The 22291-nt window shown below is 39.4% G+C and overlaps 1 protein-coding gene across 1 annotated transcript in view; it reads right to left on the bottom strand.

The window, feature by feature from the left end:
• Positions 1–22291, bottom strand: part of exoc4 (exocyst complex component 4) — a 352622-nt gene that overhangs the window by 196019 nt on the left and 134312 nt on the right. The window contains exon 11 of the mRNA XM_020940971.2: positions 14551–14647. Coding sequence (XP_020796630.2) covers positions 14551–14647 — 97 coding nt within the window. The remainder of the gene's footprint in view (positions 1–14550; positions 14648–22291) is intronic.

Below are 22291 nucleotides of genomic sequence, written 5' to 3'. Positions count from 1 at the left end.
TCTGATTTTGTTTAGAACTGCTTGAAACCTGCTTGAATCCAGCTTGAGTCCTGCTTAAGACCTGATTGAGTCCTGCTTGAGTCCAGATTGAGTCCTGTTTTTGACCTCTTTGGACCTGTTTTAGTCCTAGTTTAGTCTAGTCCTGCTTTTGTTTAGTCCTGGTTTAGCATAGTCCTGGTTTTGTTGAGTCCTGCTTGAGTCCTGTTTTTGACCCGTTTTAGTCCTTTTTAAGTCCTCTTTTTGACCTGTTATAGTCCTGTTTTATTTCTGGTTTAGTCTAGTCTTGCTTTTGTTTAGTCCTGGTTTAGTCCTGGTTTAGTATAGACCTGATTTTGTTTAGAACCGCTTGAGTCCTGCTTGAGTCCTGCTTGAGTCCTGCTTGAGTCCTGCTTTAGTCCTAGTTTAGTCTAGTCCTGCTTTTGCTTAGTCCTGGTTTAGTATACTCCTGATTTTCCTTAAAACTGCTTGAGTCCTTCTTAAGTCCTGCGTGAGTCCTGCTTTTGACCTGTTTTAGCCCTGTTTTAGACCTAGATTAATCTCGTCCTGCTTTTGTTTAGTCTCTATCTAGAATCTGGTTTATTTTTGACTTTTTACCCTGGCTCAGTCCAACCATAAATCCGGATTTTGTTAAATTCAAGTTCAATCCTTACATAGTCTTGTTTTGGTCCAGGTTTAGTCCCTGTTTGGATTTATCAGTAGGTTCTGATCTATAACTAGATAGGAACTTTGTTTTCCACCAAACACATTCACTCCATCCATTTTGATTGGCCCAAACTTTGCCAAAGAGTGTAGTGAGTCAAGATGGTCGGCTGCTCTGAGCGTCTGTTAGTAACAATTGAAAAATTTACTCTTAAGTGCAATGATTTCTCAAATAAATGGAAAATTACACATTTGCGTAATTGCGCATCCATTGATATTTTCATTTGAAAGGTTTATTTCACTCAAAATGTACAAATCCAAATGTAATAAACACAATGGAAATGCAGGAAGTGATGTGGCTCTGTGACCTGGACCTGACACCAGCTTGTTTCCATGACTGACACCAGGAAAGTCATGGGGCCATTGCACTTTTTTGTTTTGTTTTGAGGCAATAACGATATTTTTTAGTTTACTTACAAACTTGATATTTTGCACTTTTGTAGCCAAGACCGTAAATTAAGCCTTTCTGTATGTCCAAAGAGTTGTTTCTACATGTTTGCTGTGTGTTTTGTATGAAAAAGTGTGAGTGTTTTTCATTTGTATTTCTGGTCTTGTAGCTTTTATTACAGCCATGTGACACAACTACAGCATGCAGATTGTGAAATAACAGGTTGTACTGAAAAAAGGATGTATAACACTTCATTAGAGAGTAAAATTTGACGTTTTAATAACAAAATTAAGAAAAAAAAAAATCCAGGCATGAATAAATGTACTAAAATTACCCTTAGGTCTTGAAGGGTTAATTTAGTCCAGATGCTGTTTGTGAATTATTTAATCTTTTCTTTCTAATAGCAATCAAAAATGCAACTACTTTTTATCAATCGTCAGTAAATACACAACATATTCTGTGAGCTGACACATAAAGAAAAGGCTTTTGTGAATCAGACGCATGGATTATAAAAACTCAAACGGAAACGGAAAAGTTAAATGTCGAACTTCAGACACCAACCAGCCATTATGTAAATTGTGTCAACAACCTTGAACGAGCAAATACAAACACAAACTGTAGCAGCAGGCACTAAGTCGATCTCTGCACACGCCACGTTCACGTACCGCCAAACAAAGGGGCTTAAAGTCGCCCTTTAAATGCTACGACATAAACAATTTGAAAAGACGACTGCAGCCAATTATCCCCACAGGTAATTGTAAAGTTAAGGCTGCAATTATTTCTCTGAGTTGTTCGTCGGTGAGATGGAAAGAAAATATGGCAGACAAGAATGTAAAGTTTGATTTAAGATCTGTTTGTGCAATACTGTGACTTGGTTTAAAGCGGAACTATCACGCAAAATCGACTTTTCAGAGCTCGGTTGTGGTTGTTTCCAGTCCTCATGTACTCACCTGAAGCTGTATTTGGAGTGATTCATGCAAGTTTGAGCTATTTTGAGCTATTTTTGCTTATTTTCAAGATGGCTTGAGTCCTGCTTGAGTCCTGTTTTAGTCCTGTTTTAGTCCTATTTTTTGGCTTGTTTTAGTCCTGTTTTAATCCTAGTTTAGTCTAGTCCTGTTTTAGTCCTGGTTTAGTATAGTCCTGGTCTAGTATAGTCCAGATTTTTTTGAGTCCTGCTTGAGTCCTGCTTGAGTCCTGCTTGAGTCCTGCTTGAGTCCTGCTTGAGTCCTGTTTTAGGCCTGTTTTTGGCCTGTTTTAGTCCTATTTTTTGGCTTGTTTTAGTCCTGTTTTAGTCCTAGTTTAGTCTAGTCCTGCTTTTGTTTACTCCTGGTTTAGTCCTGGTTTAATATAGTCCTGATTTTGTTGAGTCCTGCTTGAGTCCTGCTTGACTCCTCTTTTAGTGCTGTTTTAGTCCTTGTTTAGTCCTGGTTTAGTCCTGGTTTAGTCCCGGTTTAGTATAGTCCTGATTTTGTTTAGTCCTGGTTTAGTCCTGGTTTAGTCCTAGTTTATTATAGTCCTGATTTTGTTTAGCACTGCTTGAGTCCCGTTTTAATCCTGTTTTAGTCCCGTTTTTGGCCTGTTTTAGTCCTGTTTTGTTTTTAGTCCTGGTTTAGTCGTGGTTTAGCCCTGGTTTAGTCCTACTTCAGTCTCTATCTAGGACCTGGTATGTTGTTGATGTTATTGTTATTTTCAAGACTTTAAAAGGGCACCCTGCTCTGTTCTAACTACATTCTCCAGTTTTATTTTTCTTAATCTGTGACACACTTTGAATTTGTCAGAGTTGGTCATTTTGGTACGAATGAAAAAAATCTGCCACTCGCAATCAAGATGTGCAACAAATTCATGGCTATTGTGATGACCTTTACAGTTTTATAATGCAGAAGTTAGCAGGCTTGTTTATTTTATTACATTGTTTTAGACAAATACTATGATTTAAAATGTCCAAATTATAACATAATGATCCATGGGAATAATAACTATATAGTAGACACAAGCACAATGTCTTCTTAAAAAAGATGGGACATTTTGCAGCAAGGCTTTTGTTTCAATTGCAACTGTTGGTATTGTACATTGTTGTTGTGTCATTGGGCAAGGCACTTCACCCACCTGAGTAGTAGTTTGTAACTGCATTGGGATATTAAAGAGACAGTCCAGAATTTTGGACATAGGACCTAATTTCCTAGTGAGCCAGAGTGTTGGAGACGTGTGGAGACACTTTTTAAAATATTCCATCCAGTCCTTGTATTTGCAGAGGTCACTGGTGCTAAGCTAGTGCATGTCAATGGCCATAGTTAGTCTTACCCACTCCACAAAACACCCAGTACAAATCTAAATTATTACAGACTGTCGATGTGAATGTTTGTATTAATAGAATCATTTCAGAAGTAAAACCAACCTTGCACTTGAAGGATTTATGTCTGAGGAGCACCAGCGAGTTGTACTTCCTGCGGCGGACTGATATCACCTAACACTTATCTTACCGGCAAAATAAAATTCCTCTGCTGATGAGAAAATAGTCCCTCAACATGCGACGATTCATGCGATGCAAGGTTAGTTTTATTTCTAACATTATTCTATCAACACAGACATTTACATCGACAGTCTGGTGTAATAACAGATTTGATTCGGGTGTTTTGTGGAGTGGGTAAGACTGTTTTTAGTGGCAGGATAACTATGGCCATTGACATGCACTAGTCTAGCACCAGCGACCTCTGCAAATACAAGGACTGGATGGAATTTTTAAAAAGGTGTCTCTACACGTCTCCAACACTCTGGTTCACTAGAAAATGTCCTATGTCCAAAATTCCAGACTAAAAAGGGTTTTACGCAAGATCGACTTTATTGAGCTTTCTATCATGTATCACTGCCGCATCGAAAACATGTCTGAAGAGATTTTAGACGTTTTCTGTGCATGTTTCAGTAATTCAGCGATCTCTCTTGGGCCCCGCTCACAAGAAAAGTTACACACAGACCACCACTAACAAAACCATTGAAAAAGTCATTCACCAATAATCATGTAAATCAGGTTCGCCGGTAGCACAGCCCACCGCGGTGATTTAAGCCGTGAGCCGTGCCCGGGCGCCTGGCGAATGGAGAGGGTGAGATTATAGCCGCGCTCAAGCCGCTCAAAATGCCAACCTCGTCCAGCGCAAGGGGTGTAAATACCACACAAATGTCAGCTGGAGACCCCACAAGTCAAACCAAATTGGCTGCTACATGCACAAACACTCCTGATGCGTTTTGTGTCTTTAAACAAAACATGCATGGGGCTGCAGATGCGCCGGAATTCACGTATGTGAGGAGAAACTGATAGCTTTGATACACCACTGCGAGGTTACCTACAGGTTAATGTGATTGTATAGTGGGCAGAGATAATACTAAATAACACAGATTATCTTGTTGCCATGACACCTGTTGCTGCGAGATGTGTTAAAAGCACGTAGAAAACAGAATTATTACGCTATTTTCTGATCTATGTTATAATGCTGTGTCCTCATCACAAACAGATCTGGAGTTCTGTTTTGTTTCGTTCACATGTTTAACACAAAAATCCTGCATATTTAGGCAGAGTTCTTCTCTACTGCTACAGGAAGTGCCCCATTGTCTTTTTAAACTCCATACATCTTCAATAGAGTGGGATATCATTAAGAAGTTGCTGATATGATACATACCTCGAGACATAGGCCACGATACGATACGTATCTCGATACATAGGCCATAGAGATGTGCGGATGGGCTATTTTTTCATCCGCAACCGCGACACAAAACTCATCATCCGCCCGCTGTCCATTTGCACCCAAGGTTTTGACCAATTTTCAAAACCGCACTCGCCCACCATCCGCCCATTGATTTTAGATTTTAGAACAATCATATAGCAAACAAACTAAGGAGCCTCGATAAAAATGCAAACTCTATAGCTCATTCATTCCAAAATTCGCTCAACGTGCATGTTCGCATTCTTAATTGTCCGTAACAAAACACCGCTCGTTGCTCAGGGTTTAACTCCCTGTTCGGAGCCTCACCGTGAGTGCGTGGGCTCAATAAACGCGCCAGTTTGTTGCTCAAGAATCGTGGCTTTATTTGTCGTGATGCACTAAATAACAGGGCAATTGCTTCCTGACTCACTCCGGTCGCCTTCCAACTGTTCATTTCACATACAATAAAACATGACACCCGTACGTTCCGCGGGCCCATACGCAGTCACTCAGTCACGCTCACGCCACACGCCATTCTAAACATTGCACATAGGAGTGAAGACACATATCTCATAACACTTAACAATATAGGCTGTAATATATATATTTTTTTTATTTGAGTAGTTAAACTGCCACCCGCCCGAATTTAATTAAAATATTATTTTTCGTCACGTCATCCACCCAACCCGATACCGCGGCTGTAACCGCAATCCACGCATCTCTAATAGGCCATGATACGATACATATCTCGATACAGTGCACTTTCAAATCGATATGATATATTTCAAATCGATTCAGTACAGTTCAATAAAAATAAAGTCTAAATCATGGCTGTGATACTAAAAGTCTTTGTTAAACCACTTCTTGCGCAAAGTTCATATGAAAGACAAACATTTGAATCATCAAAACAGTGAAAATGTCAAACGTGTCGCATAAACGAGTCTCCTTCCTCTAAACAAACAACAAAACTGTAGCGCTGTAACAAAATAATTTAGTAAAATATACCAAAAAATACTCTTGACGATATATTGATACAGCAGCCCACGATATCGATACTGTATCATCACATTAGGCGATTTCGATATTTTTACACAACCTTCATTGGAATCATTTGTGAAATTTCAGCCCTGGAATTGCCAAACAAAAGGTGAAACAGAGCATTTTGAGCTTTGGAGATGTAAACAGACTATAATAATAAAGAGTTACTAAAACGTGTGAACACAACGACGTCACACAACATTACATGGCTTAAAGCGGACTCAATTTTAGTCTATTTTATTTAATAGATAGATAATATACTTTTAAACTGCTTTAATGCTGCTTTAATAACTCACTACATAGCTTTTTGATGGTGGAAGTGTCTCTATAGAGATTCAATGCCTATAATTTAGCACAGTAAGGTTGTATGTATATTTGTCAATCTTCCATTTATTCAACTACATTTTTATTGCTCAAAAACACATTGACAAACCTCTATTCTTGATGTAGTAAATTACTTATCATTTTTTTTAAATATTGGAGGTCAGAAAAAGAAAAACTCGAGCTTGCTCTCTGCTGGGATATGAAATCATGTGGAATTTTAATTTTTCAAACCCTTGAGGCAGGAAGATTTTTGTCCCATCTCTGGTTAATATTAGATCAGTTCACAGTGTATTGGGCAACATAATAAGCAGAAGATTAAGGCTGTTTGGTCAGTATTTCCCACTGGTTTATACTGGAGACTATTTAATACTTTTTTGGGGTGTATAAATGTCAGTTATTGCTTCTTTTGAAAGAAACAAAAACAAAATACAATGCTACAATAGATTATCACTTGGCCTGTCACTATATGATTTATCATTCAGTACATGAAAGCTGGGACAGTATATTTTGGGGGTCCGTATTTATCATGTGTACAATTTCTTTGCAAAAACAGGGAGATTTGGGAGATTTGTTTGTGTGTAATGCAATAAAATTTGAGCCGTATCAGGTTGAATAAGTAACTTCTATGGTAAAATACTGGTTAATTCTGTTATTTCTTTGTTGCAGCTCAGGCCTTTTTAATGATACTGTCTATTTAAAATGGAGAAAACTGAGATGATCTTGCATTATTTTCATTGAGTCAGATAAAAGGTGTACATTGCTGTGCCTGGAATGTTCCACAGTATGGCATTAAACAGCTCTACCTTACATTTATGCAATTATAGGTGGTTTTATAGCTCAAAAATACCTAGAAAAACACACATTCTGACTGTGAGCCGGGTTGCCTCTTAACTTGGTCCAGTTTGGTCTCCATTAATATAGAAAGGTTTAATGCCATACTGTGAAACATTCCAGACAAAGCAATGACATCTCCATGAAAAAAAAAAAAGCATTTGACGAACTCTCCACCTAGAGCTGCTCGATTATGGGGAAAAAAACATTATCACGATTATTTTGGTCAATATTGAAATCATAATTATTCAAACGATTATTTTTTAGTTACACAATGCATTTATTCAGCATTTCTCTCACTCAAAAACACTGTTATTGATAATTTACACAAAAACTTTCAAACTGAAAAGAAATTCAGGCTACAAACATGAACCTTCGAGCAGTTTTGCAATGTATAAAACATAAAATGAATAAAATACAATTTGATTGATTGATAGCATTTATATAGCGCCTTTCAAGATACCCAAAGCACTTTACAGTTCATTATTCAGTCACTCCACACTCAGAGGTGGTAAGCTACTACTGTAGCCACAGCTGCCCTGGAGCAGACTGACGGAAGCGAGGCTGCCAATCTGCGCCATCAGCCCCTCCGACCACCACCATCACTCACGCTCACACCACTTTCATACTAGGCAATGTGGGTGAAGTGTCTTGCCGAAGGACACAACGACAGTTTTTTGCCACTGGCGCCCCACTGAATTTGAACATGATATAAGGCATAGAAAAAACATAAATGTATCCAAAATAAACCATATATCCAACCGTTCTACAATCTCTACATTTAAAAAATAAAAAATAAAAAATATATACTTATTTATATTTAAAAAAATCCCAAAATAAACCTTGTTAAGCTTTAATGATGTCAACTCAATTATATGAGTTTGGAGATCGTTGAAATCGCGATCAAAATTCAATTCATTGCACAGCCTTACCTCCACCAGAAAAGTTACACAATGTACTCGCAATATCTCTCTGCACCAATATATCATACTTCAAAATGTGTTATTATGATAGGCCTAATATCATCATATTTTTTGTAGCTTGTTTGTAGATTATGAGGGTAAAAATTACACTAATGGGGCCACTATAGTCCCCAAATTTTGTCCATCACTATTTCATCTTTGCACTTTTTTTCCTCCTTATGGCCTCTTGTATATAGCTGAGATATATCTGTATTATTATATTTCTATATTTTTTTATTTGTACTTGTACATATACATTTATATATTATGCCTTAAACCAGTCTCTTCTTATTTTTAATACCATTTATATTTTTTCTCTTTGTTATTATAATAAATAGTGATGTGTGAGGTGCTGTGTCCAAATAACTTCCCTTGTGGATCAATAAAGTTTGTCTAAGTCTAAATGGGAAACACTGTCGGCGTACGCGTATCGAACTACTACAAGCATTTTTACTTCTATACATTTCTGTGGCAAAGCAGTCTCGCTCTAACTCTCGTAGCCTCTTCTGAAACAACATAAGAAAACAATATCTGTATTGCAGTGAAAGACAATAACAAAAACTCCATTTGCAATCATACATTATAAGCGGCTGTTGTCTTCATTCTCCCACACCATAATTTCCTGAGCGGCGCCCCCCTAACTGATTTTGTCATTAAAGCTCCCACGCGTTGGATGGCTGACTACAGGAGGTGTACCCATCCATCAGAGCAATGCCATAGCTGTGCCATTAGGAAACCATCTGCAAGTAACGGGGCCCTATTGGCAACACGAGACTGGTGAAAGAGACGGGGAGACGGGGAGAGGGGGGAGATCGTGGTGCGTTCAGGGCACTTTGGAGTGATTGATATGAACCATTACAGACAACATGGGAAGAGGAGCTAGTCAGGAGTGAGATTTGGGTCATTTGTTGAACAGGTGGCTAGAAACACACACAAAAAAAGGTTTGTTTGAGACCGGCAAGCAGTTGACAAAAGGTGAACAGTATGGAGATTTCAACAATTTTCCGTGGTTTTTGGTTTTAGTATTTATTATGTGAACTTTTTCTGTGGAGACGTGTGGAACAATTCACTTTATTGTAGTAGAAGTAGTATGATATATACACACAACTGCTTATGGATACTAACAACTTTTTGCGTCTTACAATATACATTTGGTTTATGTATATATAAAAAAAGACTAAGATTATCCTGCTTTCTGTAGTTGTGTCCTTAGGCTGGACCAAGAGTCATTTGGAGAGTCTCCCACAGAAACGAAATCGACCGGAAACAAGGATAACACTGCATATCATTTTTAACCTGTACGCTCTGTATAAAAGATTATAGTGTGTTGCATTTATGAAATCAATGAAATGCTACAGAGAATATATGTCCTTTACATACGGTTTATGCGTATGACCTGCAGACGTATAATCTCTGAAAAGTTTCACATGAACCATCTCCATGCGATAGAAGCACAGAACAGACTCACCATCATCAGCACATCCTCTGTCACTGTCATATTCCACTGAGTCGTGTCCTTTAGTCCTTCTGTCCCCATCAGCGCACAAGTGTTTTTTCAGAGCTTATAGTTTATTATTATTTTATTATATTATTACTCAATGCCTATTTGAGACCTCCTCACAGGAAAGAAAACTCCAAACGTAAATTATCCATCCGCGAACCAAAAATGCCGTCTGCTTCTGTGTTCCATCATCATTTTATCACGTGTAGCAGTCTCATCAGCTGTGAAAGCAAATGAATCTGTCCAAGTACCATTACACGTTGTGTTTTCTTCAGAAACTTTTCTTTTCTTGGACTTATCCATCATTTACCTACCACGGGTCAAAAAGCTCAATAAATCATGGTACCGGTGTAGGTGCCGGTTAGTCGGGGCTGCCAGATCTGTGCCGGGTGTCGCACATTGGTGGCTTTGAACCATATTTTGAGCAACAAAAATATTAAAAAGGTTTTATCTGAATGTTACAAATTTAGATTTACATTTAAAAACTAACTAAATACTCATTATTTATTTTCCAAAGTCACAGGGAGCCACAACAGAAGGATGAAAGAGCCACATGCAGCTCTGGAGCCGCAGGTTGCCGACCCCTGGGTTAGACACTTCAGCCACATTGTCTATAGTATTAATGTGGTGTGTGCATGAATCACTGGTGTTGATCGGTAGTGGCTGCAGTAAAAAAGCTTTGCAGTGACGGTAAGACTATTAACAACAACTAGCATGTTAACATACACTTCCTGATTATTGGACAATAGAACGTGCTCTAATTTGATGCAGACAATACACAGCAGACTTATTTTGACCTCAAGAGCTGCTTATACAAAATATCTGTAGTGGGACAAGACATTTTTTTGCTTTAATACATGGAATAAAAATAGATACAGGTCGTTAAACATGAAATCAATAATGTAATTCCAAAACCCCAGTAAAACACCCAAACATACCCCAAAGAGATTCAAAGCTGGGACTCTCTCCTTGTAATGGTAAGTGCATGCATATTCACCAGCACAAGCAACACGATGTACTTGTAAACACATGTAGACAGCAGCTCTCCTCTTGAGACCAGTAATCTGTTTTCAAAAGGCATTACTCAACCAGACACGAGCTGACATGACAACTGACAGTACAGCTTAGGACTGTACAGACGCCGTGTTGACCCAAAGTAGAAGTGATGGATGGAAGCAAAAGGGAATGTTTTTAAAAGAGAAATCTGGCTTTGTAAAGATGTGGATTTCATCTTCTTTTTGCATAATTATGTTAAACTACAAACAGCGTCTAGCAAAAGCAATTTAAGAAATGGAGTGAGGAAAAAGGACAATATACCAAAATGTAAAAGGACATTTAAATAAGCACACGTATACAAAGGGAGTGGTAGTAGTTTGCAATGACACAGTGACCAGACCAGACTGTATAAAGAAGTAGACTAGAGGAGTAGGACTTCACCCATAGTCAAAATGAAGCTCATGTTACTAGCAGTTTTAAAAGCGAATTTGGAGCCAGGTCCATATTAGGAATAAAAACACCAGAATCAAGTAGAACGGATTAATATGAATATTTTAAGACTGAAATTGCCATCATTTTGGTCTTCAAAACAGCAGCAGTTACAGAGAGAAGGGTGACTGTTTTCCAATCTAAAGTCAACTGGAGCCAGAGTCGATGGAACCGGAAGCGCCTCCATGTACACTTCCTATTTGGAACACGACGGCTAGCGGCTTAACGATGTGTGTATTTATATATATAGTCTATGGCCCAAACTGAGACACAACTAAGGCTCCGTTCAGACTGCAGGGCTTAATGCCCAGTTCTGATTTTTTTGTGAAATCTGACTTTTTTTGCGAGGTTGTTCACATTTACAATTAAATGCGACTTGTGTGTGATCTCCACTGTGAACTTTAAACTGCCCAAAAGTGTCCCACGTGCTCATTGGAGGACACGATGACGTCACATGCAGCAAGCGTGTTCAGTGTTTATGGAAGTAGCCTAAAACCTGGGCTTGTCTCCCAAAATATGGTCCAGCTCTTCGTAAAATGGACAGGTTACACGTTCACAGCTGCTTCGTTTGTTTGAGACTTTAGCCTCCTTGTTTTTGGCTCGCAGGCTCTTTATTTTTTGTTGACACTGGAGCCAGGACCCTCTGTTGCCCCTCTGGACCATTTAAAAGAACACGTGGTTCTGATAAGACCCCTCCAATTCGGCCTGAATACAGCGATCCCCCCCAAATATTAATGAACTCACTAACCTCGCTTTCCCTCCATTGATGAGACTCTGAGCCTGACCTGTAGGTGGGATGAATGTGCTTTGGCTGTTCAGACTGAAGTCGCATGTCAAAAGATCGGATACGTATCGGTTTTAAGAGCACATATCCAAGTGGCCTGGGTCGCGTTTGAAAAAATATGATCTGTCATTAAAAGATCAGATACAGGTCACATAGGGGCGAAAAAATCTGATTTGGATCACTTCAGGCTGCAGTCTGAACATAGCCTTAATAATTGTCTTGTTCGGGGGGAGTGTACTTTCTGACTGTGCCACAACAATGCCACGATGTGATTTTTCTGATAGAAGTTTTGCCACGTCCTTGTTTCCACGGAGATGTTAATGCTTTGCCTGGAACGTTTCCAAGTTCAGCATAAACTTTTCAACAAATGGTGCTTTTATTGCTAAAAGAACACCTTGAAAAACATGCATTCTTGCTTGTGAGTGGGCTCGCCTCCCCACAGATCTGACCTGTAAGCTGTCAATGCGTCACCTGTTTAATGCCGAACTCTGGAACCGAAGCAAAGCCAGCAGGTGATGTACGCTCCACCAGAAAAGCTACACAATGCGGCTTTAGGTAAGTGAGTTACACAAATCTATGGAAGTGGAGCGATGCCAAAACATATGGATTTGTTCTCCTTTTTTCCCACTTCTCTTTCTGAAATGTTTAGGATGAAAAATAAAAATGAAATAAAGATGAAATACAATAAATTACCGGCATTTCCAAAACTTCTCAAACTGCTCTGAAACTTCTCCATTATGGCGGCGGTCTTGATAAATCACTCTTATGTTATACGGAGTGCGGCCATTTTTCAAACTTGTTCTTGTGCGAGACCCTAAATTCGACTTAATATAAAAATGTACAATGTGTCATGTGCTTTAGTGAGAAAACGGGGAAACAAGACCACTTAATGGGCCTTGTAATGTACCACTCCACATGAAGGCCAATTCAATTTAACTGCTCTCGATTAGATTTGAACGGCGCTATGGGGACCTGCGCTGCTTATAGAAACTACAAGACAGCCCCCTTCACTTTTATATGAACAAGAAAGGAAAGTTCAGCAAGTAGTCAAGTCCTGTTTTGACTCTCACCAAGAAAGATTGAACAGTCGGAGGCACGGCATAAAGTGGTGCGTTTGATTTATGGTTCCCAGCGATGATTTAAAAGACCAAAAATCAATGCGTGGCTACTAAGTGGTCACGTAATGTAATTATGGTGCGTTTTACTGGTATTGAGTCACGTCGCAGGATGTACATGTTCTGAGTGGCTTTGTATAGAATGGCATTAGATTCAATCGAACACAAAAATGTCTCCAGTTGTGTTGTCCTCTAGACCAATTCTTTGCATTTTATTGTTTTTTTTTCTTAAGGGATGGGTGATGTATCGTAAAAGTCCGTCTAAGGATGGACATTGGACATGAGATTACTCTTCTTTCTGCTCCTTTTCATTAATTTCTTGTATGTTTTTGGATGTTGTGCCACTGTTGATGTATTTTTATAATATATGAATGAAATAAATAAACAAATAAAAAAAATAAAACATTGCAAATTAGGCTTGGTTATAAATGTTGCAGTATGTTACACGTAGGGTCGGGCGATATGTCGATATTTAAAATATATCAAGATATTTTTTAAACACGAAATGGATTCTGACATATCGTAAAAATCAATATAATGCTTATATTTAATTATATTAGGGAGTGCTTTTAGTTTATGTAAATTAGTCCATGTGGATTTAATTTTAGTTTCTGTAAAATTTAAACAAATTTGCGCACAACTGCATTAAACACATTATAATCTCAAACGAGCTGGTGTTAATTTGTGAAGATGTGTTTTTAGGGCCTGGATTTTAAAAGTGAAAAGCTTAGTTGCTCAAGTCATATTTGAATGTTTTTGGAAAACAAGAAAAAACAATCACATTGGTATTTTTTATCGATATTGTGAAGAAATGACTAAGGCAGACAGTGATTTTGGGCTACGTTCAGACTGCAGCCTGAAGTGACCCAAATCAGATTTTTTGGCCCCTATGTGACCTGTATCTGATCTTTTAATGACAGTCTGATTGACACAGATCCGATTTTTTCAAATGCGACCCAGGCCACTTGGATATGTGGTCCTGAAACCAATATATATCCGATCTTTTGACATGCGACTTCAGTCTGAACGGCCAAAGCGCATTCATCCAACCTACACATTATCAACAAGCGATAAACGTCACTATTCTGCGCTGAAGTAGGCGAAAATTGTTAATGAACTCCATGTCACTGAAGCGAAGCACATCACCACTCACCACTCTTGGCTACGTCTCCACATTCACACGTTTCTTTCAACGGACGTTGCTGCCGCTGCCCCACAAAACGCCACGGCCAAAAACCTCGTCCTTCTCCTTCTCAATCTTCTCCTTAAAACAAGTAAGTTGTTCATGTTCTGGCTCTGGTACGAGAGGAACTTTAAAATCTCCAGGTGCTCAATGCTCGCGTCCATGTTTGGACAACTTCCGTAAACACAGAGCACGCTCACTGCGGTTGACGTCATCGTGTCTCCAGTGCACATGTGGGACACTTTTGTGCCGTTTAATGTTCACACTGGAGTCACATACAAGTTGCATTTAAATGGAAACGTGAACGACCTCGCAAAAACATAGGATTTCACAAAAAAATCCAAATTGAGCATTAAGCCCTGCAGTCTGATTGTAGTCATAGACTTTAACAAGTGTTCTGATAGGCTGAGGACATAGGCAATAAGGCAGGGTGATGCAGCAGTGATAGGAGAGTAAAGATATCACAATTTGGCCAAAAAATGGGCAATTAACTTGGGCAATTATGCTATTAGGCTAACGAAATATAATATTTTCTGCTGTCTTACCGGAGAAGAGGCTGGAAAATCACAGTTATGTTCCTTGCCCCTGGTTTACAGACGAACTTCATCTCTCCACCTTCGATCAGGTTGTCGTCAGCACCACCTGGAAAATACAGATCAATAGTTTTCAAGTTAACAGCTCCTTTTAACTTTAGTTCAGCAGTAGGGATGTAACAATAACCGAAATATCGTGATGTTGTATCGTCAAAGTTCTCACAATAATATCAAATTACAAGTCTCTTTGCTTAAATTAAGAGTTATGGGGCAGCAACAGCTAAAAAAAAGACAGAGAACTACATAGACCATGATCCTTTGCTCCATTTCAGTGCAGACTACAAGAAGAAATAACAGTTCTAAGCACTTTTAAGTCTTAGTTCTTTGGATTAAGTCTTTTTTTAAGGGTAAAAGTAGCATATTCACAAAATATCGCAATAAATATCATACCGTGAGAAGTAAATCGTGAAAATATCGTACCGAGAGATTTGGATATTGTTACATTCCTAGTCGTGAGCCACATAAGATGCAGAGTCTGTGTGTTTAACAGGTGTGAATGAAACAAAACACAACTCCAGATGTGTTTTTGATGAGAAAACAACATTATAATCATCATAAAAAGAAAAAGCACCTGTCCTACACAATGGAACAAACACAGATTTCACTCATACATCGTCCATAAACCAATCCCAGAGCTCCGGAGAAGATGAACTCACCGACAAAAGGGTTAATCAGAAAATCATTGTCATGTAACCCGCTCTGAAACCCAAGCGCCAAGACGGGGAGGAGGACTTTGTGAAGGAGGAGCAGCCAAGAGGGGGCACAGGACAGACCAAGAACAGCCAAGCTCATTACCTCCATTCAACCTGAAGTAATCCATATAATTGACAAGCACCAAATTGCACCATATTGTCAATACAGATGTCCATGTGCGTAGACGTGTGAATAAGAAGGGTGTAATGAAATGTATATGATATGTAGGGGTGGTACGTGAAAAGTAAAAGCTGTAAAGTACTGTATTTAAAGGTGTATTGTGTAACTTTGCTGGTGGAGGGTCCGTCAAATGCTTTTCTTCATGGAGATGTTATTGCTTTGTCTGGAATATTTTACAGTATGGTATGGTATTTTCTTAGTATTTTTATTAATTTTGTGACAAATACAAGACAAAAAAAACCCAACAACAACAAAACAGAAAACTAATGATACAAGCACTAACACAAAATATAAATAAGTGAGTACAGACTGACACATGCATTTGGACGGAATTAAAACTTCATGAGCACCGAACTAGACCAAGTTTCGGGTCAGATCTGTGGAGAGGCGACCCCTTTCTAGGTATTTTTGAGCTATAAAACCACCTGTAATTGAATAAATATAAGGTAGAGCTGTTTAATGTCACACTGTGGAACATTCCAGGCATCTCAATAGAAACAAGCAGGTGATGGACCCCCAACCAGAAAGTTAAGCGTTCACCTTTAAGTACAATTTTTAGGTGCCATATGAACCATCTCGCACTCTGAGGAGCTCATGGACCGGCCTCCTGCTGGTGTCCAGAGTCAAGACTAAACACGGGGAGTCAAAGTTTCAGATTCATGCTGCTAAAACCTGGAACAGTCGTCCTGAAGATGTGAGACAGACCTCGACTTTGACTGTTTAAATCCAGGCTCAAAACTGTTCTGTTTAGCTGCGTATGACTGAAAGGTTTTCATTTTTAATTCGATACTCTTCTCTCTAATTTAATGTCTCTCTCTTTTTAATTTTATGATGATTATTTATGTTTTGATTTGTTTTGATTGTGATTTTAATGTATTTCTTATTCTGTAAAGCACTTTGAATTACTTTGTGTACGAACTGTGCTATACAATACAATAAACTTGCCTTGCCTTGGTATCTGTACTTTACTTGGTGGACTAAGTGGATATTTACTTTTACTTCACTACATTTGAGAGTATGTATGTATCTGTACTTTCTACTCCACCACACTTTTAAACAGGACTGAAAAGTAAAAGGAATTTTTATTATTATTGTCTGAGACTCACTGAAAAGTCTGAGGGTTTATTTTTATAAAGTTTGAGGAAACAAAAATATACAAATAAAAACAGCTCGGGAAAAAAACAAACCAGTTGTTTGATCAGTTGTTTCTGTTGAACAAAATTCAGCAATTAAGTTTTATTAGACCTTCAAATCTGCACGAAATACTTTTACTTTTTACTCTTTAAGTACATTTTTAAACAGGTACTTTAATACATTTAGACCTTTTTATGTGACACTTTTACTTGAGCATTTTCTTGCTCCTGTATCTGTACTTTTACTTAAAGGTGTGTAAAGGCCGCGCCAGTGATTTGTCTCCAAGGAGATGTTATTGCTTTAATTGAATAAATACATCTTATTTAGTTAGTTTAATACCATATTTTGGAACATTAGTAGCAAACATATCGTCTCCATGCAGTGTTGGGAAGGTTACTTTTAAAATGTATTCCCCTACAGATTACAGATTACATACACCAAAATGTAGTTTGTAACTTAATCCATTGAATTACTTAAAGTGAGTAACGTAATCTGAATAGTTTGGATTACTTGATATTGTCATGCTTTTTAAAACTACATGAATGTAGCAAGACATCCTGAAAATTCTTGTTTGTTCTCTTCAAATTGGCCCTGGTTTAGACCTGGTTTATTTCTGGATTAGTCTTGGTTTAGTCCTGGTTTAGACCTGGTTTAGTCCTGGTTTAGACCTGGTTTAGTCCTGGTTTAGTCCTGGTTTAGACCTGTTTAGTCCTGGTTTAGTCCTGGTTTAGTCCTGGTTTAGTCCTGGTTTAGTCCTGGTTTAGTCCTGGTTTAGTCCTGGTTTAGTCCTGTTTTTAGTCCTGGTTTAGTCCTGGTTTAGTCCTGGTTTTAGTCCTGGTTTAGATCTGGTTTAGTCCTGTTTTTAGTCCTGGTTTAGACCTGGTTTAGACCTGGTTTAGACCTGGTTTAGTCCTACTTTAGACCTGGATTAGACCTGGTTTAGCCCTACTTTAGACCTGGTTTAGTCCTGGTTTAGTTCTGGTTTAGTCCTGGTTTAGTCCTGGTTTAGTCCTGGTTTAGTCCTGGTTTAGTCCTGGTTTTCGTCCTGGTTTTCGTCCTGGTTTTAGTCCTGGGTTTAGTCCTGGTTAAGTCCTGGTTTAGTCCTGGTTTAGTCCTGGTTTAGTCCTGGTTTAGTCCTGGTTTAGTGTCCAGCAATGAGTGGAATTACCGAAAAAAAAAAAAGAAAAAGAGAAAAAAAAGAGATATTTAGCCCAAAATGTGAAAACAGGAAAATACCGCCATGTAATCCATTTACTTCAACAAAGTAACTGTAATCCAATTACCACTCACTGAAACAGTAACTGTAACTGAATACAGTTACTCATAATTTGTACTCTGATTACGTAACTCCGGTACATGTAATCTGTTACTCCCCAACACTGTCTCCATGGTAACAAACGGGACCCCTACTGTGAAAAGTTACACAGTGCACCTTTAAGTAACAAAAATCGAGTACTTCTTCCTTCACTGACGAAAAGGAAACCACCCAGTGAATCCAAACGCGGCGCGGTGGAGCAGTGGTGCTGAAGAAGAGACAATAAAATTCATTATTTGACTGCCCTGATGTAGTTCTATGATAGAGTTTCATGGCGGGCGCTAAGCAACAATACGACCAGGAGCGTGGAAAATCAGATAATGCAGTAAATACCTATCTACAATCAAACCAACACTGGAACACAATAAAAGTGCGCACGGGCAAATCTTCATAAAAAGTTTCATATCTTTATGATGGGGCAAACACACGGCTGTAGTGTTATGTTGTGGCGGTAGTAGGACGCTTAGCAACACATGAAGTCACTGCAAAAAATGTTGTTGACGGCAAATATTTAATTACTTGTTTAGATTTTTAATGTACTTTCAAGCTAAATTATCTGTCTGTTTTTGGTTTGTTTTTTGTTTTTTCCTGTATATAAGCACATTTAAAGTAGTCCATGGTTTCAAAAATCCCAAAATTTCCTTCTTGTCACTACGGAAATGTTATTCTTTGCCTTTATTTAAACTTATCTCCTTTGAGACAATCAGAAAATGCAAAGTTATAGGTCAGATCTGTGGAGAGGCAGCCCTGCTCACAGTAAAAAACAACAAGAAATGACTAAAAATGACTAAACCAGAGCTGAAATAGGACTGAACCAGGACTAAACTAGGACTAAACCAGAGCTGAACCAGGACTGAACCACATCTAAGCCAGGACTAAAGCAGAACTAAACTAGGACCAAACCAGGACCAAACCAGGACTAAACCAGACCTGAACTAGGACTGAACTAGGACTGAACCAGAGCTGAACCAGAGCTGAACCAGGACTGAACCACATCTAAGCCAGGACTAAAGCAGAACTAAACTAGGACCAAACCAGGACCAAACCAGGACTAAACCAGGAGTAAACCAGGACTAAACCAGAACTAAACCAGGAGTAAACCAGCTCTAAACCAGGACTAAACCAGACCTGAACTAGGACTGAACCACATCTAAGCCAGGACTAAAGCAGAACTAAACTAGGACCAAACCAGGACTAAACCAGACCTGAACTAGGACTGAACTAGGACTGAACCAGAGCTGAACCAGAGCTGAACCAGGATTGAACAACATCTAAGCCAGGACTAAAGCAGAACTAAACTAGGACCAAACCAGGACCAAACCAGGACTAAACCAGGAGTAAACCAGGACTAAACCAGAACTAAACCAGGACTAAACCAGGACTAAACCAGACCTGAACTAGGACTGAACCACATCTAAGCCAGGACTAAAGCAGAACTAAACTAGGACCAAACCAGGACTAAACCAGACCTGAACTAGGACTGAACCAGATCTAATTCAGGACTAAACCAGGACCAAACCAGGACTAAACCAGGACTAAACCAGCTCTAAACCAGAACTAAACCAGGACTAAACCAGACCTGAACCAGGACTGAACCCGGACTGAACCCAGACTGAACCAGATCTAAGCCAGAACTAAACCAGGACTAAACCAGGACCAAACCAGGACTAATCTTGAACTAGGACTTGGAATCGAGGACCACACCTGGGAGAACCTCAAGCCCGTGGAGCAGGCGTCCACAAAGGCGTCAGCTGCGATTTGCCCCGTGGAGCGTGGAGCTCAGCAACCGTCCTTTTGCCCACGGTCACCTGACGGTCTACGTGGGCACACCGGGCCCATCCCGACATTTGGAACCACAACAATGGTGTTTCACCGCTGTTGATATCGCAGTGATTTTAGCGAATTTGTATGAAGAAAAACAAAAACCCTCCACTTCAATCCAGATTAAAAAAGCATTGTGACGCATGATACTGACATTTGTGCCGTAATGTCATGCCTTAAATTACTGCCTTACTGGAAAAAGTAATGCATTACAGTAATTCACACCAAAGTTACACAGTGTATCTTTAAATACATGTCAATAAAGGAAAACCACTACAAGACAGACCCATGTGAACATATAAACCACCTTAACTCATGTGATATTGTGTTTCCCGGTGACGGAGGCTGGACTGAGTTTTAAAATGGCTGCATGTGAACACTGAATCACGTCTCAGATCTCTATTCTTCACAAAGGCTGCCGCGCTTGTAAGGGATGTTTCATTTCACTAAATCATCTGTTTCAAGTTAAATTATCTGTTTTGGTTCACTAAAAATGGTCCTCGGTTGCAAAAAAATGCCCAAAATAGTCCATTATATAACTGGTGCGCTGTGAAACTTTTCAGATATTATAACCAGTTGTCTCCATGCAGATGTTATTCTTTGATTGTAATGTTCCACGGTATAGCATTAAATGTATGATGGCGCCATGAGACCAAGTTTACAGGTCAGATCTGTGGAGAGGTGGCGCTTCATGCAATTTTCAAGGTATTTTAAAGCTATAAAGACAATTAAATGTGATTAAACCCCTCTGTGAAACATTCATGGCAAAGCGACAACATCACCATGGCGACAAGTAGATAGCGTCGCCGCCACAAGCACCAAAGTTACACAGTGTATCTTTAAATACATGTCAACAAAAGAAAACTACTACAAGACAGAGCCATGTGAACATATAAACCACCGTGACTAAAAATGACTAAACTAGGACTAAACCAGATCTAAACCAGAGCTGAACCAGGACTAAACCAGGACTAAACCAGAGCTGAACCAGGACTGAACCAGGACTAAACCAGGACTAAACCAGGACTAAACTAGGACTAAACCAGAGCTGAACTAGGACTAAACCAGAGCTGAACTAGGACTAAACCAGAGCTGAACTAGGACTAAACCAGGACTAAACTAGGACTAAACCAGGACTAAACTAGGACTATACCAGAGCTGAACTAGGACTAAACCAGAGCTGAACTAGGACTAAACCAGGACTAAACTAGGACTAAACCAGAGCTGAACTAGGACTAAAACCAGAGCTGAACTAGGACTAAACCAGGACTAAACTAGGACTAAACCAGAGCTGAACTAGGACTGAACCAGGACTGAATCAGGACTGAACCAGATCTAAGCCAGGACTAAACCAGGACCAAATCAGGACCAAACCAGGTCTAAACCAGGTCTAAACCAGAACTAAACCAGAACTAAACCAGGTCTAAACAAGAACTAAACCAGGACTAATCTTGGACTAGGACTTGGAATCTAGGACCACACCTGGGAGAACCTCGAGCCCGTGAAGCAGGAGTCTGCAAAGCCCGATCGGGCGTCAGCTGCGATTAGCCCTGCGGACCGTGGAACTTTGTGTCGGTTCTTTTGCCCGCGGTCACCCGACGGTCTACACGGGCACTCCTACGAGCCGCTCGACATTCGGAGCCATAACTTTGGCGTTTCACCGCTGCTTGATATCACGGTGATTTTAGCAAATTTGCATGAAGAAAAACGAAAAACCCACCACTTCAATCCAGGTTAAAAATGCACTGTAACGCGCGATACTGCCATTTGCGCCGAGTAAAATATTAAAATATTTTTCCCTGTCATGCCTTAAATTACTGCGTTACAGCAAAAAGTAATGCATTACAGTAATTCACGCCAAAGTTAGCCAGTGTATCTTTAAATACATGTCAACAAAACAAAAGTACGACAAGACTGAGCCATTTGAACATATAAACCACCTTAACTCATGTGATATTGTGTTTCCCAGTGACGGGGCCTAGATTGAGTTTTAAAATGGCTGCATGTGAACACTGAATCGCGTCTCAGATCTCTATTCTTCACAAAGGCTGCCGCGCTTGTAAGGGATGTTTCATTTCGCTGTCCAATATGCCCCCGAAAAGCCTGTGTGAAATAACAAAGCTACCGAGCAGGGGCCCTTGCTTTACCTGCTGCAAAAGGAAGGGCCCTGTATTCAAATGCATATCACTGTATTGTTCCATGTGCAAAGCCTGGATTAAATTTATAATAGAACAAGTTTCACTCCAAAGTATGGAACAGAAACACAACCCTGTTCCACTTTTTCATTAAAGTGACAAGAGGAGCTTTCAATTTTCCAAACAATAGCTTTCAAATCAAGGTCTTCTTGATCGTGATCTGTTTTGGTGAAATTTATTCGTAGTGGAAGCTTATATTCTTGTTCTTACTACAGTAGATCAGGCTTCTGTCACTCCATCTCTTCACACGCGCTTTAGTGCCAGTTCAATTAAGACTCAATTACAGGCAAATACCTTTCCACAATCAAACCAACACTGGAGCACAAAAGAAACGCGCACAGGCAAATCTGCATAA

The sequence above is a fragment of the Boleophthalmus pectinirostris genome, unplaced genomic scaffold (assembly GCF_026225935.1).
Source record: "Boleophthalmus pectinirostris isolate CB_2022bp ecotype Guang Dong unplaced genomic scaffold, ASM2622593v1 HiC_scaffold_18, whole genome shotgun sequence".
Taxonomy (NCBI): domain Eukaryota; kingdom Metazoa; phylum Chordata; class Actinopteri; order Gobiiformes; family Gobiidae; genus Boleophthalmus; species Boleophthalmus pectinirostris.
Note: the sequence above shows the minus strand (reverse complement) of the source record. Positions and strands in the feature narration are given on the sequence as shown.